We start from the raw sequence: 14,996 nt of genomic DNA, 5'->3' as shown, positions 1-14,996 counted from the left end.
GAGTATAAACATTATTGGAGTCTCAGGAAACTGTTATATGATCTCTGACAGTATTCTTTCAAAACTATCAAAAGGAAATTTCTTTTAATTAAATACATCAGAAACCTGAAAAATCCTAACCTGTAATTTATAGCCTAGGAAGTAAATTATTTACAGGTTTCAAAAATGTCTGTTTCTAAGAGAAACATTGATTAGAATGGTAGAATTATATATTTATGCACTGCATAATTATATCACTTTTATTAGATTTCCGAGCACCTGACAAAACTCAATGCTAGTGGAAAAGAAAAAGACATGACAAAAATTGAAGGTCGAGGATGAATAGACCTTCCAGGGCGCTGATCTTTCTATCATCTGATAAGCTGCTTCTATTTTCTTTCCTTTTTTTCTACAGACCACTGCATATCAAAAGCCTTTTCACTGGTTATCAATAATCTCTCAGGATTTGAGGAAGGAGCTTTGTAAAAACAATTTCCAAAGTCACATACTATCCAATATTTTTTTGGTGGTTGTTTTGTTTTCCTCATTAGAACCTTAAAAACTTGGTTTCCAAATCTTTTATTAAGCTAAAATAGATTTCTACCAGTGTTTGGTCATCAATACTACTGTTTTTATATATATTTGTAAATGTCTAATGCTATCACTTTTGATGGACTCTTTTAAGAACTAGAGTGGTTTTTATGGAATGAATCTAAGCTTTGGGGTCAGAAAGCTTTATTTCTAGATTTCCAAATAGGGAATATAAAATTTCACAACTTTCACTTATCAAACCAACCTTTAAAATTTTTTTAATGCATACACCTTTATGTCTCTAGGTTTCTAAATTTTTTCAGAATGATATAACACATGGCATTTACTTCATAAATTTAGCATATATATATATATATATACACACACATACATAAGCCAGGCGTGGTGGCACATGCTTGTCATCCTAGTACTTGGGAGGCTGAGACAGAAGGATTGGGGTTCATGGCATCAGCTACTTAGTGAAGTCTTCTGAAACTTAGTGATACCCTGTTTCAAAATAAAGAATAAAATATCCAGCTGGGGGTGTAGCATATATAATCAAATATATATTTATATATATCATGTATATATTATATAAATCATAAATTAAAATATATAAATTACATTTATATATAATCTATGATATATATCATAAAAATAAAACTGATTTGGACTCCATTCCCCCAGTAGATTCCTTTTCTGTTGTCATTGTTATTCCTCGTCTCCGGAAATATTTAACTCTGATGGTTACTGTCTTTATGGCATATTGTTTTAATATGATTTTCATTGCTGTGGCAAAATATTTGAGAAAAACAAAAGGTGGAAAGACGTTTGTATAGATGGTTGGGTTCAAAACTATCAGATCAGTCCCTTGGCCTCGTCTTTGTGAGCCTGTAACAAGGTAGGACTTCATGGTAGGAGCGCATGTGTGTTGGGTATGTGTGGTGAAGGCTGCTTTAGCCACTTGGTAGCCAGAAGCAAACAGAGAGACTCACTTTCATAACAAAGCCCATTCTTGCAAATGCAGTGAGCTATGAAACCATAAGTGGATCAGTCCATTCACAAGGTCAGAGTCAGCAACTTGCAGCGACCTCCCAAAGGCTCTGAACAGTGCTGCCTTGAGAAAGGTCCTTCTACACTTGAGATCCAGGTAGACATTTAGGACTCAAATCATAGCTTACTAATCATGGGTTGTGTTCATATTCATAGACCTTGTGAGTCTGTGTCTGATTAGTCAACTTTCACTTTCTCATGCCCTTTTTCCAGAGGAGGATAGGGCCTGGGAGAGTTGTAGCTGCTTTCTTGAAAACATGCCTGTCTCTGTGGTTAAACATCCATCATTGAATTTTGTTTGCTGGGACAGCACTGTCCCTCTGTGTATTGTGGAAGGAAAATCATAATATTTCTCTCAAAGAGAGAAATGCATTTAAAATTTCATTTTTTCTTAACCTAAAAATGGGTTTTGTTTAAATCTGTTTAAAATTATTAAAGTATAATAATTATCCCATACATCTAAAAGTTTAGTTGCTCAAATACTGCTATTTACCAATGAAGGAAAACATGCATTCTGAATTTTGTGAAAAATATGCCTTCATGTTTATTTCCTCATTTTTTCTTGTCATACTAAAATTTTCCTATAAAATTGCTTCCATTTTCACTGTTTTCTCTTTTTATTTATTATCTTTTTTACTACATTTTTATGTTGAGTTTGTGAAAGTATTACAGTGTTACCAAAATGTTTACACTTGTATTTTTGTTTTGCTCTGTTTAGGGTAGGTTTTTTTTTTTTTTTTTTTTTTTTTTTTAATAGGGGCAGAGAAACTCCCTTCTCTGGTACCTCTTCCTTGGTACAATCTCTCACATTTATTAACTCCTTTCTCTTCCATTTCTGCCTATCAACAAAGAGCCCAAACCATTGACATTTAGGGACAGTCTGGATAATTTTTCTTTCATTTCACCTAAGGAGTTTTCAAATAGGAATTCCTCATTTGATGATATTATATAATCATTGGTGAGAAGACATATGCAGTAACTTAGAAAAATGAACAGATTATAGTTTTAAATTTCAGGGATAGAAATCATTACAGTAATATAAAAACTGGCCTGAAGGGGTGTTTGTATTATCCAGCGTGGATGAGACTTCCGCTGAAGAGTTCACACGAAGAAGATTCACAATGAGTGATCATAAACCACAGTGAGATTTATGTGCCTTCAAAACCCAGCCTAACAATTGCTGTCTCTTAATAAGTTTTCTGCATTTACATATGTTGTTTCTACTGTTTCTGCCACTGTCTTCCAGCTGTGTGGCACAGGCCCCAGCTAAACTTGGCATAGAGCAATCTTCTCTAGGGGATACAGGGAACAATCACAACCATAACTGCTCTTCAAAGCCCATAGCTTACATGAGTATTGCTTATTGTGTGCCAGGTACTGTTCAATATATAGTAACTCACCGGGCGTGGTGGCGCACACTTGTAATCCGCGCGCTTGGGAGGTGGAGACAGGAGGATCCCACAGGTTCGTGGTCAGCTTCGCTGGCTTTAAGAGACCCTGTTTCCAAATAAATAAAAAAGGTCTGGGAGTGTAGCCCAGAGGGAGAAGGGCTTTCAGGAAGCCCAGTACCACCAAAAAAAAAAAATTATATATATATATATATATATATATATATATATATATATATAGTCTCGATCTTGGGGGCTGGCTTTCACATTATTCACATAAGAAAAATGGAAAAATGGGAAAGAAACTTAACTTTTACCATAGCTATACAGCTACTAGGTAGCAGGGGCTGGTGGTATTTAAACTCTGGTGGCCTGATTTCCCACTCTGTTCTTACTCACTAAATGTTATTCTTTATAAAGGCTTTTCACATGAGAATGTGAGAGTGAAACAGAGGTGCAAAGAGAAAAGTCTAAAGTACTGGAGACTGGACAAAATTTACCTCTAAAATAACCATTGAACACTGGACACATTATCTCCAGCTGAACCTAATGGAATACATCATGAATGTGCCCAGGAAAATGTCAGCCCAGAATTCTCCAAGCACTGTAGCCCAGTAGAGTGAATGTGGAACACAGTCACTGTCATGTGTGTAGATCCTGGAGGGTTGTGCTCACACTTCTAAAACGAGTGAGAATGTACTTGGCAAAAAGGACATTAGTATGTTTTTTGTGGCTTTTTGTAAGAACAAAATATGCTATTAAGAAGGTGGTATTGTCTTGGCACAGTGTTTGCCTATAATCCTGGCTACTTGGGAGGCTGAGGTAGGAGGAAACCAGGTTTGAGGCCAATCCAGGCAATTTAAGAACAACTTGTCTCAAAATACAATTTAAAAGAAATGGCTGAGGAGGTAGCTCAGAGGTAGATTGTTCCTGGGTTCACATGCCCAGTAATGGGGAAAAAAGATGCTTAGTATAGCACTTAGCAAATACTTATTCATTCCTTAATGCCATTTTCTTTCCACATATTGAAATGCATCTATAAAGGTATTTATTAAAAACAGGATTCTACAAAAATTAATATACCTTCTTTTTTTTTTTTTTTTTTTTTTTTTTTGCAGGTCTGGGGATGGTGGAACCCAGAGGCATTTGACCTCTGAGCTACACCCCCTGCCCAATTTCTTATTTTTTATTTTGAAACAGAGTCTCACTGAGTTGCAGAGGGCCTCACTAAGTAGCTAAGGCTGTCTGTGAACCGCGATACTCCGGTCTCAGCCTCCCAAATGATGAGATTATAAGTGTACACCACCACGTCTGGTTTACCTTCTTCATTCTAACTTTTTCTTTTCTTTTCTTTTTCTTTTTCTTTTTTCTTTTTTTGTGGGTCTGAGGATGGAACCCAGAGGCATTTGACCTTCGAGCTACACTCCCTGCCCAATTTTCTTTATTCTGAAACAGGGTCTCACTGAGTTGTGGAGGGCTTCACTAAGTAGCTGAGGGTGTCCATGAACCACGTTCCTCCTGGCTCAGCCTGCCAATTGCTGGGATTACAAGCATGTGCCACCACACCCAGCTCTAACTTTTTCTAAAAACTGAAATAATAGTCAGTGAAAGCACTGCCAGAGACGTTTCTGCTGATGACAGTGGAGGTAGTAAATGCCATGGTGTTTCAGAAAAATAGTATGCTATTTAATGCCAAATAGTAAATACACGTAGCCCTACTTTAGTAGAGTAAATTACCAAATGATTTAGAATTTATGAATCATAAATAAGGCGTCTCTTTTGATTTTTTTTAATGCCCACATAATTGATCAGAAAACCCAAGTACTTTATACAGCAATTGCATTTTCATGTGGTCATTTAAATTCTAAGATTTACTGTTTCTTTTTCAGCGCCTGGCTTTGGAAGCGGAGAAAGTTCAAGCAGCTCACCAGTGGAGGGAGGATTTTGCAGTAAGGACGATTTATAACTACTTGATTTATGTCAAATGACATTTTGTGTTTGGATAACTATGATAATGTTAAAATATCTGTAGTAATTTTATGGTGTCATAGGACCAGAAAAGAGCCAGACTTTGTTCTTCTCTTTTTAAAATGCTTTTGGATATTCAGGGTTAATAGAGTTAGAAATGTTTTTGCTGAATTTTATATTAAACAAAATTTCTTTAAAATATTCTTCCATACCTAAAGGTATTTATAAGATGTATTCAAAATAGCATTAAATTACAATATTTGAATAATCATTACAGGTAATATGAATACCCTACTTTTAAAACAAGTTGTGCTTAACTACTTTGAGAAGCAGTATGCCTCTTACAGTCACCTTGATGGTGGGCAGTGTTTAAAGTGAGGATGAATATATTAAACCTCTTGAAGTTTAATTTGCTTCACTTTGGCTACAAGTACAGTTCTACTCTGGCCTACTTTTAGAAGTGCCAGCTGGCATTAAGTTTTGCATGCATTTTTTTCCTTATACACTTGTGTTCCAAGGGATACTAGTTAAATTATACAAATAGCAGAAATTCTCCTTCTGATGGGCTTGGTCTACAGCATCTGGCTACCCTCTTACAGCAAAAGGAAACAGTGAAAAAATCTGTCCTTAATGGTCAGCTAAAGTACTTTAGTTATATATTTGAACTATTTCATTTACAGTGGAAATGTTTGGGTTTTTTTTCCTGATTGCTAAAAAATTCTTGACAGCTCATTTTGGGAATATAACTCTCCCCCAGCCCTCACACCCTATTTATAATAGGATTAGAATATGACAACTTGAATGTACTTTCTAGTATCTTATAAAACAGAAGTGTTTTATAAGGATTAGAATATGACAACTTGAATGCACTTTCTAGTATCTTATAAAACAAAAGTGTCAAATTTAACATTAACTAAGTTGTGCTTTGATAGAATGCTAAACTAAGGTTTAGGAATTAACTTTTGATTTTTTTTGTATATCAAAGGAAAGTACACAAAATATTTCATTCACTTAAATAGTTAGCTAATCTTCCATGATTAATGCTCTGATATGATTCACTTTTTACTATATTTTTCACTAATTTATATTTCCTAGTCTTTATGACTTTTGTCTCTATTTGACAGCTGTCAATTTGTTCAGTCCTTCCAGTAAATCGATCATATTGCCTGAATTTCAGGTGTCTTGTTAGTACTGTTTTCACCATGATTTTTTTTTTATCACAGTGAGATTAATAAAGGTCAGTCAGTCAACCAAAACATATAAAGGAAAAATAATCAGTGATTAACTAAAGCACATACGTCCTTGAATATAGAGTCATATTGTTTGTTTACCCAGTGTAGGGGTTTATAATTTAGTTATTTGCTTTTATCTGTAAGGAAAATAAATTTGACATTTTGTTTCTCAAATAGACAAAAAATTATCCAAATAGATTAATAATCTGTCTAAATAAAAATAAAATTAGTCTGTTCATATAAATATTATTTTGGTTAACTAATACTAAATGAAAATTATTCCCCCCTCCTTTCATAGAAGTTGTATGGTTAAAGCACTGTGAAGTATAAATGTCAAAATATTTCTTTTCTGCATAGTGTTAATATTGGATAATTGTTGGTGCTTTAGTTTGAATCTTCAGTAGTTAGCAGGACTCAAAAGAGCATTCGAATTATACAAAATCAGCCTCACAAATATAGGTTATATATTTTCTATTCAAAAAATTCCTGATTTTTTATTAAAATCATTAGGTGATATTTTGGCTAATCATTATAAAAGAGTAATTTGAAAAGTAGTATTATACTCATGCCTTTTTTATTGCATTTCTTTTCATAATAACGTTTCATTTCCTAGATATCTTGTAAACTCTTTAGTATTGAGCTCTTTAAGACTAAGTCAACATTTTGCGAGTGATTTTTTTCCCCTTAATAGAGGGAATAAGTGACCATTATTTATAATACAAAACTCAATGCATGTTAGCTATTACATACTTTATTGAACTTAAGCCATCATTAATTGTAAGACATTCTTTCATTCTACTTCATTTATTTCCAAGAACAAAGAAGGCAATTAGATTATGATGCAAAAACAATTTTAAGCTATGTTTTTATTTGTTTGATATCAAAATGTCAAGGAAAAAACTTCCTTGAAATACAACCCTTATTATACATTCTCTCAGAGGATATGTTTAAGTAGCTATTCTTCTAGAAAGTCACGCAAGAGTACAAATTGGAGCTACAATGACAGAAATGTCATTAGTGATCTTAAATGGGCAAATAGAAAATAAATAGTTTACCCAGCAAGTGTGAGATGTTCTGAGAAAATAGTGGTCACCATATGGGAGAATTCATGAAAAATTTTTTTTTTAAATTTCCCTCTAGGTTACCTTACAGTTTATTTTGGACGTATGAATATATTGCTTGACATCAAAAGAGATTTTTTTAAGGGAAAAGAAGTTAGAGCAATTTAGAGCCTCATCAATTCATTTTTTCTGCATTCTCTTTTTTGAAGACTGTCGATGTTCACAAGATATATCTTTGCCACAGTTTACACATTACGAGTTGATTTTTTCATCTCTTAACATATCAGCCATACGTACTCCTCATAATAACTCTGTCCTTTGAAATACAATGGGGTGATAGAACATTGAGGTAATGATGGTTTTGTGTTTGGAGAACAGAACCTGAATAAAAATGGCCTCATCTGAAGGCTCAAAAAACACAAAAATATAATAATCTTTCTCCATTTTTTAATGAAATATATAGTGCTTCCCCCCCTTAGATATAGCTTTTTCCCCATAGATAGAGATATTCTCCTTAAATAAATCCTTAAAGGCCAAAATACAATTCATATTGGTGGTTGAAAAGCAAAAATCATCATTAAATCTCTCCTTACTTTGTCAGAATATACGAAACAGCTGCAAAATTGAAAGTGTTTTAACCAAACATTTGAAAGTGTTTAGTTTGAAGTTAAATGCTACCATCTTGCAAAAGGTCCTCCACTTAAACTCGATAATCCTTTCATCTTTTAAGGTATTTAACTATTTGCACCAGTGCAATGGTTCTTTAATGCCATCTTTTAATAATTTAACACTAAGATGAGTTAGAAGGCGGAAATAATTTTCTAAAAGGTACATTAACATTTCAAAAAGAAATATAAATATTCCGCTTCTTCCCTCCAGTATAAGTGAACAAGTTTCATTAATATTACTTGGGCAAAATGTTGATTAACATTCCCCACTGTGTAATGTAGAGAAATCTCATAAACAACAAGAACTGAAGGCAAAGCAGTGATGTGCTGGCAACAACAAAGGGCTCGTGTAATTCAGACTCTCCCTTGGCTCCACGAATTCCCAACTGAATTGAGGGAACAAAGGGAGTTCACTCTAAATGGATTAAGATTTATGCGGTGATGCATTCACAAGTTCAAACCAATATTTGTAAATAAGCTATGTCTACCAGCTGCCTTCTAGGTCTCCAGGCAACTTAGGGGTGTCAAAGGTGACATTTCATGTCATTTCTGAGGGACAAATTATTTATTATGGGCAGGTGGGAGAAGAAGAAAAAGAGCTCGGAAAACTAATTGTTCCGCATGAAACAGTCGCTGTTATTTCTACCAAACAGATCCTTTCCAATTGCATTTGAAATCTCATTTGATTGCATTGCTATGGTTGGTTAACCAACGCAATTTTATTTCTAACTAAGCCCGCAATATTAATTGTACTTACACATGTATAAACATAAGAGGTGCCTAATTTGTATTTTAATAACTGGGATCTTTATGAAATGGCTTATTAGTGCCAGCTTGTTACCAGGCAGGCTGAGTGCAGACATCTAGAAAGTGGCCAGTAAATAAAACATTTGAAGAGCCTGCTTTAGCTTTGGCTTCATAAAGTAAATTATAAGGTGCAATATCTTTGAGTGAGATTGGATGTTATTGAGTGTCAATCAGGCCAATTTAGCTATTCAGTATAATTTCAACTTTATAATTTTTAAATCACTTTGCCAAGTTATATTCTGAAATGCTTCTTTAAAATTATAACAATTAAAATTTTGTGTTTATGTGAGTGAAATTGGCATTGAAATGTATTTATTTCATCTATCCTTATTCATTTCATCAAATTGCATCATTCTTGTAAATTGTAGCACAATTATGTATATATGGAATGGGGAAACAATTGTTTGGGTAATATGTAAAGAAAAATACGATTTTATATTAAAACTTGGTATGGGTCTTTGGATATGACAGAATTGATTTCCATGAGTAAAAATTGTGGAAATGGCATTGTGTCTTAATAAATAAATGAACAAATTTAATAGATCATCAAAATTATTTTAAGCTCTGGCTTGATCGTCTAAGTTTCTACCTCTGGTTGAACCACTTGCATATTTAGTGTTTTTGCAACATTTTTGCTAGTAGAGATACAGTCCCTTATCACTGCTTCTTTTAAGAATCTTGGGACTCTATCCTCATCAAGATGGATAAAAGAGCCAACAATGGAAAAGTGATTTACCTAAATATTCTGGGAAACCAGTTTAATAGACAGGAGTCAGGCTCTTTTATGGTCCTTTCATGTAAGTGATCAAATATAAGTGAATATGATAATAATATTATTACATACTAGAGTCGAAAATAATGACTATGGGCTTTATTATTATATATCCTGGATGATATCCCATATCTTTTGTTTCTTGTATTGAAAGTGAGCAAGATATTTAAAAACTACCTAGTCCAAACCATTAGACTCATGTTTAATACTTTTATGATTTATAAATGAGCTCTCTGACATTACTTTTTATGATTTAAATTAAACCCAAAGTAAGGATAGTATGAGATAGTAGAGGAGCTCCTTAGTGAAACACTGTGATGGTTTGTTCTGTGTAATGCAAATTTAGGTATCAGGAGGGCTGGGAAAATTTTTTCCATTTCCCTCTCCATTCAGGGAGAATAAAAAAAAGTTAAAAAGTAGAGCCAGCACTCCTGCGAGGCGTGGTGGCACACGCTTGTAATCCCAGCATTTGGGAGGCTGAGACAGGAGGATCACTGTTCGTGGACAGCCTCAGCTACTTAGCTACTTCCCTTTGCAACTCAGTGAGACCTTGTTTCAAATTAAAGAATAGAAAACAGAATTGGGGATGTCACTCGGAAGTAGAATGCCCCTGGGTTCTATCCTCAGTACTGCAAAGAGAGAGAGAGAGAGAGAGAGAGAGAGAGAGAGAGAGAGAGAGGTGTCAGTCTGTGTTATTCTAGACCATTCTACTACCTCAGCATCCCAAGATTCAGATTATGAAAATAGAGCTAAGTAATTGAGAGATTTTTTGGAATTGTTGACTATTTTATGAAAATTTCAGCCATGGAGAATGCCCAGCCAGACTCCTCCTCCTTGATATTGAATCTGGAGTTAGTTACTGCCAACAGTTGGCACCAAATTGTAGATGTCCAAAGAGGGTTTTAAAGTCAGATATTACTTCTTTAAAACTTGAGCTTCATTTTATTAAAAATTTTAATACCACTATGAGCATTAAAATGAGAGTTTACAATATTAATTCCTGGGCAACAGAACAAAAATATAAAAACATTACAAATTACTATAATTTATATATAATGCAAATTCAGTGTGAATGTATTCCATAAGCTTCTATCCATTTCACTTCTTGTTTAAAAGTCTTTGGTGAATCTGGCCTGTTGGTGCACACCTTTAATCCCAGTACTTGAAAGTCTGGGACAAGAGGATCCTATGTCCAAAGCCAGCCTTAGCAACTTAGTGAGGTTCTTAGCAAGCTAGGGAGACTGTTTCCAAATAAAAAATAGGACAGTGGGTATAGCTTGGAGGAAGAATGCCCCTGCATTTAATCCCTAGCTCCACCACCAAAAAATTATTTGATGATTCTCCATTTAGCCTATATTTAGGGTACACCAGGCCCTTCATGATCATTTTCTATTGTAGCATCTCAGCAGCTATTACTATTATCCTGAGATTCCAAACCCAACACAGAATAAACTACTTGATTCCCTAAAATTATATCATTTTACTCACCTTAAAAAGATTTTTTTTTGTGGTACTGGGGGCAGAACCCAGGGGCTTTTCTACCTCTGGGCAATATCCTCCCCCCACCTTTATTTTTATATTTTTATTTGCAAACATGGTCTCACTAAGTTGCTAAGAACCTCACTAAGTAGCTGAGGCTGGCTTGGAACCTGTGCAATCCTCCTGTCCCAGCCTCCCAAGCGCTGGGATTACAAGCATGTGCCACCATGCCTGGCTGACCTTTAAATTTTTTGAAAATCTCTGCTTAGAAATTTTTATTCTCTCTTGCCAATATTCTCTTGGTTTTCACTGGCAAGTTTGGGATATGCTATTGTACATGTTCCACTAATGCTCATATATACTGCAGTGTGTGTGTGTGTGTGTGTGTGTGTGTGTGTGTGTGTGTGTATTTTTTCACTACTACAATGTAAACTTCCTGGGGATGAGAAGTGTAATTAATGTATTACCAAGAAGGCTATTGTCTTGCCCGGCATGGTGGTGCATGCTTGTAATCCCAGTACTTGGGAGGCTGAGACAAGAATATTGCAGGTTTGCTTCCAGCCTCAGTAACTTGTGAGGCCCTCCATAACTTAATGAGACCCTGTCTCGAAATAAGTAATAAAATTGGGTTGAGGAGATAGCTTGGAGATAGAATGCCCTTGGGACGAGAATTGGGTAAGGGCTAATTGGGTGATGTGTGCCTGTATGCCTCCACCATCTTGTACCCCATTAAGATGCATGAATACAATGCACCAATAAAAATTAAGTCCATAGTCACACACACACACACACACACACACACACACATGCCTATAGTTTTGTGCTTTACATGACGGACAATAGTCTGTAGTTTATCATTTTTAAATCAAAAGCAGTTCCTTGTAAATATAGGGACATCTGTTTTTACTTGTAAACATTACTGTAGATGTTAGTTATTAAAAATTTGTTTGAACTGCATTTTAGGTATTTGAATGTATGGATGATGTATGTGCATACGTACGTACTGAGGAATGTATTTGGCCATATAGTAGCATAGTTATGGAGAACTGGGCTCAGAGTTACATAGTCTACTTCAAATCTCAGATCTGCGAATAACTTGCAATCTGCTATTCAGTTTAAGTGAAATAGTCCCTTTGAATAGCAAATTCTTTAAAATCTTTTCACTCTACCATTGCTAAGCACGTCTGTATGTGACATGCTTAGCAATGCCTCTTCCTGGCTTCTATGAGCACTATTTATCTTTCAAGAAAAGAATGTCTAGAAACCCCAGGTGTGTCACAGGTGGTCACAAGCAGGTTAGCACAGTCCCTTGATGGATATTCACTAAATCTTGTAAGCATCTGCCATCTCCTCCTACTGTTTTTTTTTTTTTTTTTGCTACTTCCCAAACTGAGATTTCATTGAGCTAGAGATATAGTGTGCTTTGTGCAACTGTGGGGCAAATGACCCTATTCCCAGTCCTTGTGAGTTTTAATTACTATATGGCACAAAATTCCTGAGGAAAACAGCTTATCATTTAAAACTTCTCTGAGAGCAAATATACCTTTCTATGGAAGTCTTTCTTTTGTTAACCTCATCTCTTCAATGTCCCCATGATCTCTTGTTCACATGTTTTTCTTGTTTAAGAAACAGTCAGTTGACCTCTAGCAATTGAATACATTATAAGTGATTCTTTATAATTTTCCAACTCTAAACTTGTATTGTCATAGTGTAGGTGGAACAAAGAAGATGCTATTTCTGTATATGTTTACATGTCCCATAAATTGTCCTGAATTAAATGTACACACACACACACACACACACACACACACACACACACACACACACAGCACATTGGGAGGTCTTCACAAGTGATCATTTTAATACAGGGGCCTGGTCTCTAGATTTTTTTCCCCAGGAAGTTGGAGAGTGCCAAACCATGCATATTTCCATTTATTGGACGTTCTTGAGGACTAGACCCTGTGGAATTAAGACTATTTCCAGAGATAATTTTTGCACTGAGAATGACGTGAGATGCTGGAATAATTTCAGTTCAGTAGAGATATAGATATGTTAATGGATTTGCTAGACTGTTCCAGAGGTTGAAAATATGGCCCAAAAGCTTTACCCCCTCGCCAGAAGGGTTGATGCTATATTGAAACTTAGTACTTTCTTTCAAAATTAATTTTATTGGTGTATTGTAGCTGTATATGATAGTGAGATTGGTAGTGATATGATCATACATGCACATGACACTATTTTGTCTGTTTCCTTCACCGTACTTCCTTTGTCCCTCCATTTCCCTCTCCCCTAGTCCCTTCCACTATGCTAATAGTCTCTTTCTTTATTTTCATAAAGTCCCTTTTCTTTGCTTTTTTTCTCCCTAGGTTTTTTTTTTTTTTTTTTTTTTTTTGTGTGTGTGTGTGTGTGTGTGGTACTGGGGATAGAACACAGGAGTATTCTACCTTTCAGCTACACTCCAGCCCTATTTTATTTTATTCTTTATTTTGAAACAGGGTCTCACTGAGTTGCAGAGGGCCTCACTAAGTAGTAACTGAGGCTATCCTCGAACCGGGATCCTCCTGTCTCAGCCTCCCAGATGCTGGGATTACAAGCCTGCGCCGCTACCCTGGCTCCTCCCCAGTTTTCACATATGACATAAAACATGTGGTACTTGATTTTCTGAGTCTGGCTGATTTCGCTTAACATGATGCTCTCCACTTCTATTCCATCCATTTTCTACCAAATGACATGATTTTATTCTGCATGCTTAGTAAAGCTCCATTCTGTGTATATACCGTATTTTCTTTATCCATTCGTCTACTGACAGACATTTAAATTGGTTCATACCTTGATTAGTGTGGATTGTACTGCTATAACCATGGCTTTGCAAATATTCTTACAGTGTTCTGACTTTAATTCTTTTGGAATGCCAAGGAATGTTATAACTGGATCATAGGTGGTAACATTCATAGTCTTTTCGGGAACTCTTTGGACTTTAGGGAAGCCATGTAAGAGATAACAGGCTTTTTATGTGGTCCATGGAGTATAGTTCCTAGTGGAATACCTGTGGACTTTAAAAGCTTGTCAGGAGAGCTGAGTCCTGATAGGAAACGAGGACTTAGTAAAAATGTCATAGTTTGGGTTATTTTTATTAAAAATTATTTTTTATTTGTATTAAAAATACAGTTTATATATAATACAGTTTATATATAAAATACAGTATATATATAATCTCCAAGTAAATAGAAGGAACTCTGGAGAAGTCTCTGGTTTAAACTTAGAGGCTTAAGAAAGACAACCTAGAGAATATCTAAATACAGTAAACAGTTACAAGTTTTATTTTAAAGTATATAACTAGATCTTAATATTGGATTTGATTACTATGATACGATGTTATAGAAACTTTTGAGCCATGCGTGGTGGCACACTCCTTTAATCCCAGTACTTAGGAGGCTGAGACAGGAGGATCGCAGGTTCATGGCCAGCCTCAGGTACTTAGTGAGGCCCTTCACAACTTAGTGAGACCCAGCTCAATCATTGTTACTGTTACTTTTCTCTCCCTGCAGCCTGATCATCTGTTAATTTTCTCAAGGAATCTCATTGTCTCCTCAGTTAGTATGCCCCAAATTAAGGAGTCATTTTTAATTTTTCCTTCTATCATAACCACATCTTGTTATGGCACTTTTCATCAGCTCCAATTCCAGCATATCATGCCAGCATTCATTTCTCTTTATCTCCACTCTTAACATTTTGGTCCTTCAGACAGAACCATCTTGAACATATTAACCAAATTTTGAATAAAAAATCCACTATTCTATGTGGTATCTACAAACTCAAAGAATTATAATGATAAAGTTTAGTACATATGCCCTTAAAATATATTTGGCAAAAACAATTGGAGAATACTTCAGAGGCAGGAAGATCACCCCTTCTTGCTAAAGCAGGTCTTAATATCCTCATGTGGCAGGACATAGTGGCTCAGGCTCATAGTCCCAGGGAGGCTGAAGGAGAATACTAATATCCAGGCCAGCCTCCTAGTCAGACTGTCTTGAAACAGATGAAAATATTTAAAGGGT

At 35.3% G+C, this 14,996-nt stretch overlaps 1 protein-coding gene across 10 annotated transcripts in view; it reads left to right on the top strand.

The window, feature by feature from the left end:
* CACNA2D1 (calcium voltage-gated channel auxiliary subunit alpha2delta 1) overlaps positions 1 to 14,996 on the top strand; it is a gene marked incomplete at both ends in the record, with an annotated part of 507,019 nt that overhangs the window by 277,425 nt on the left and 214,598 nt on the right. For all 10 annotated transcript variants that reach the window (XM_080701701.1, XM_080701708.1, XM_080701709.1 and 7 more), the window contains one exon: positions 4,841 to 4,900. In XM_080701701.1, the coding sequence (XP_080557827.1) occupies positions 4,841 to 4,900 (60 nt within the window). The remainder of the gene's footprint in view (positions 1 to 4,840; positions 4,901 to 14,996) is intronic.

This window comes from Muscardinus avellanarius (genome assembly GCF_963383645.1).
Source record: "Muscardinus avellanarius genome assembly, chromosome: 9".
NCBI classification, from domain to species: domain Eukaryota; kingdom Metazoa; phylum Chordata; class Mammalia; order Rodentia; family Gliridae; genus Muscardinus; species Muscardinus avellanarius.
This window is presented reverse-complemented; position numbering and strand designations above follow the sequence as displayed.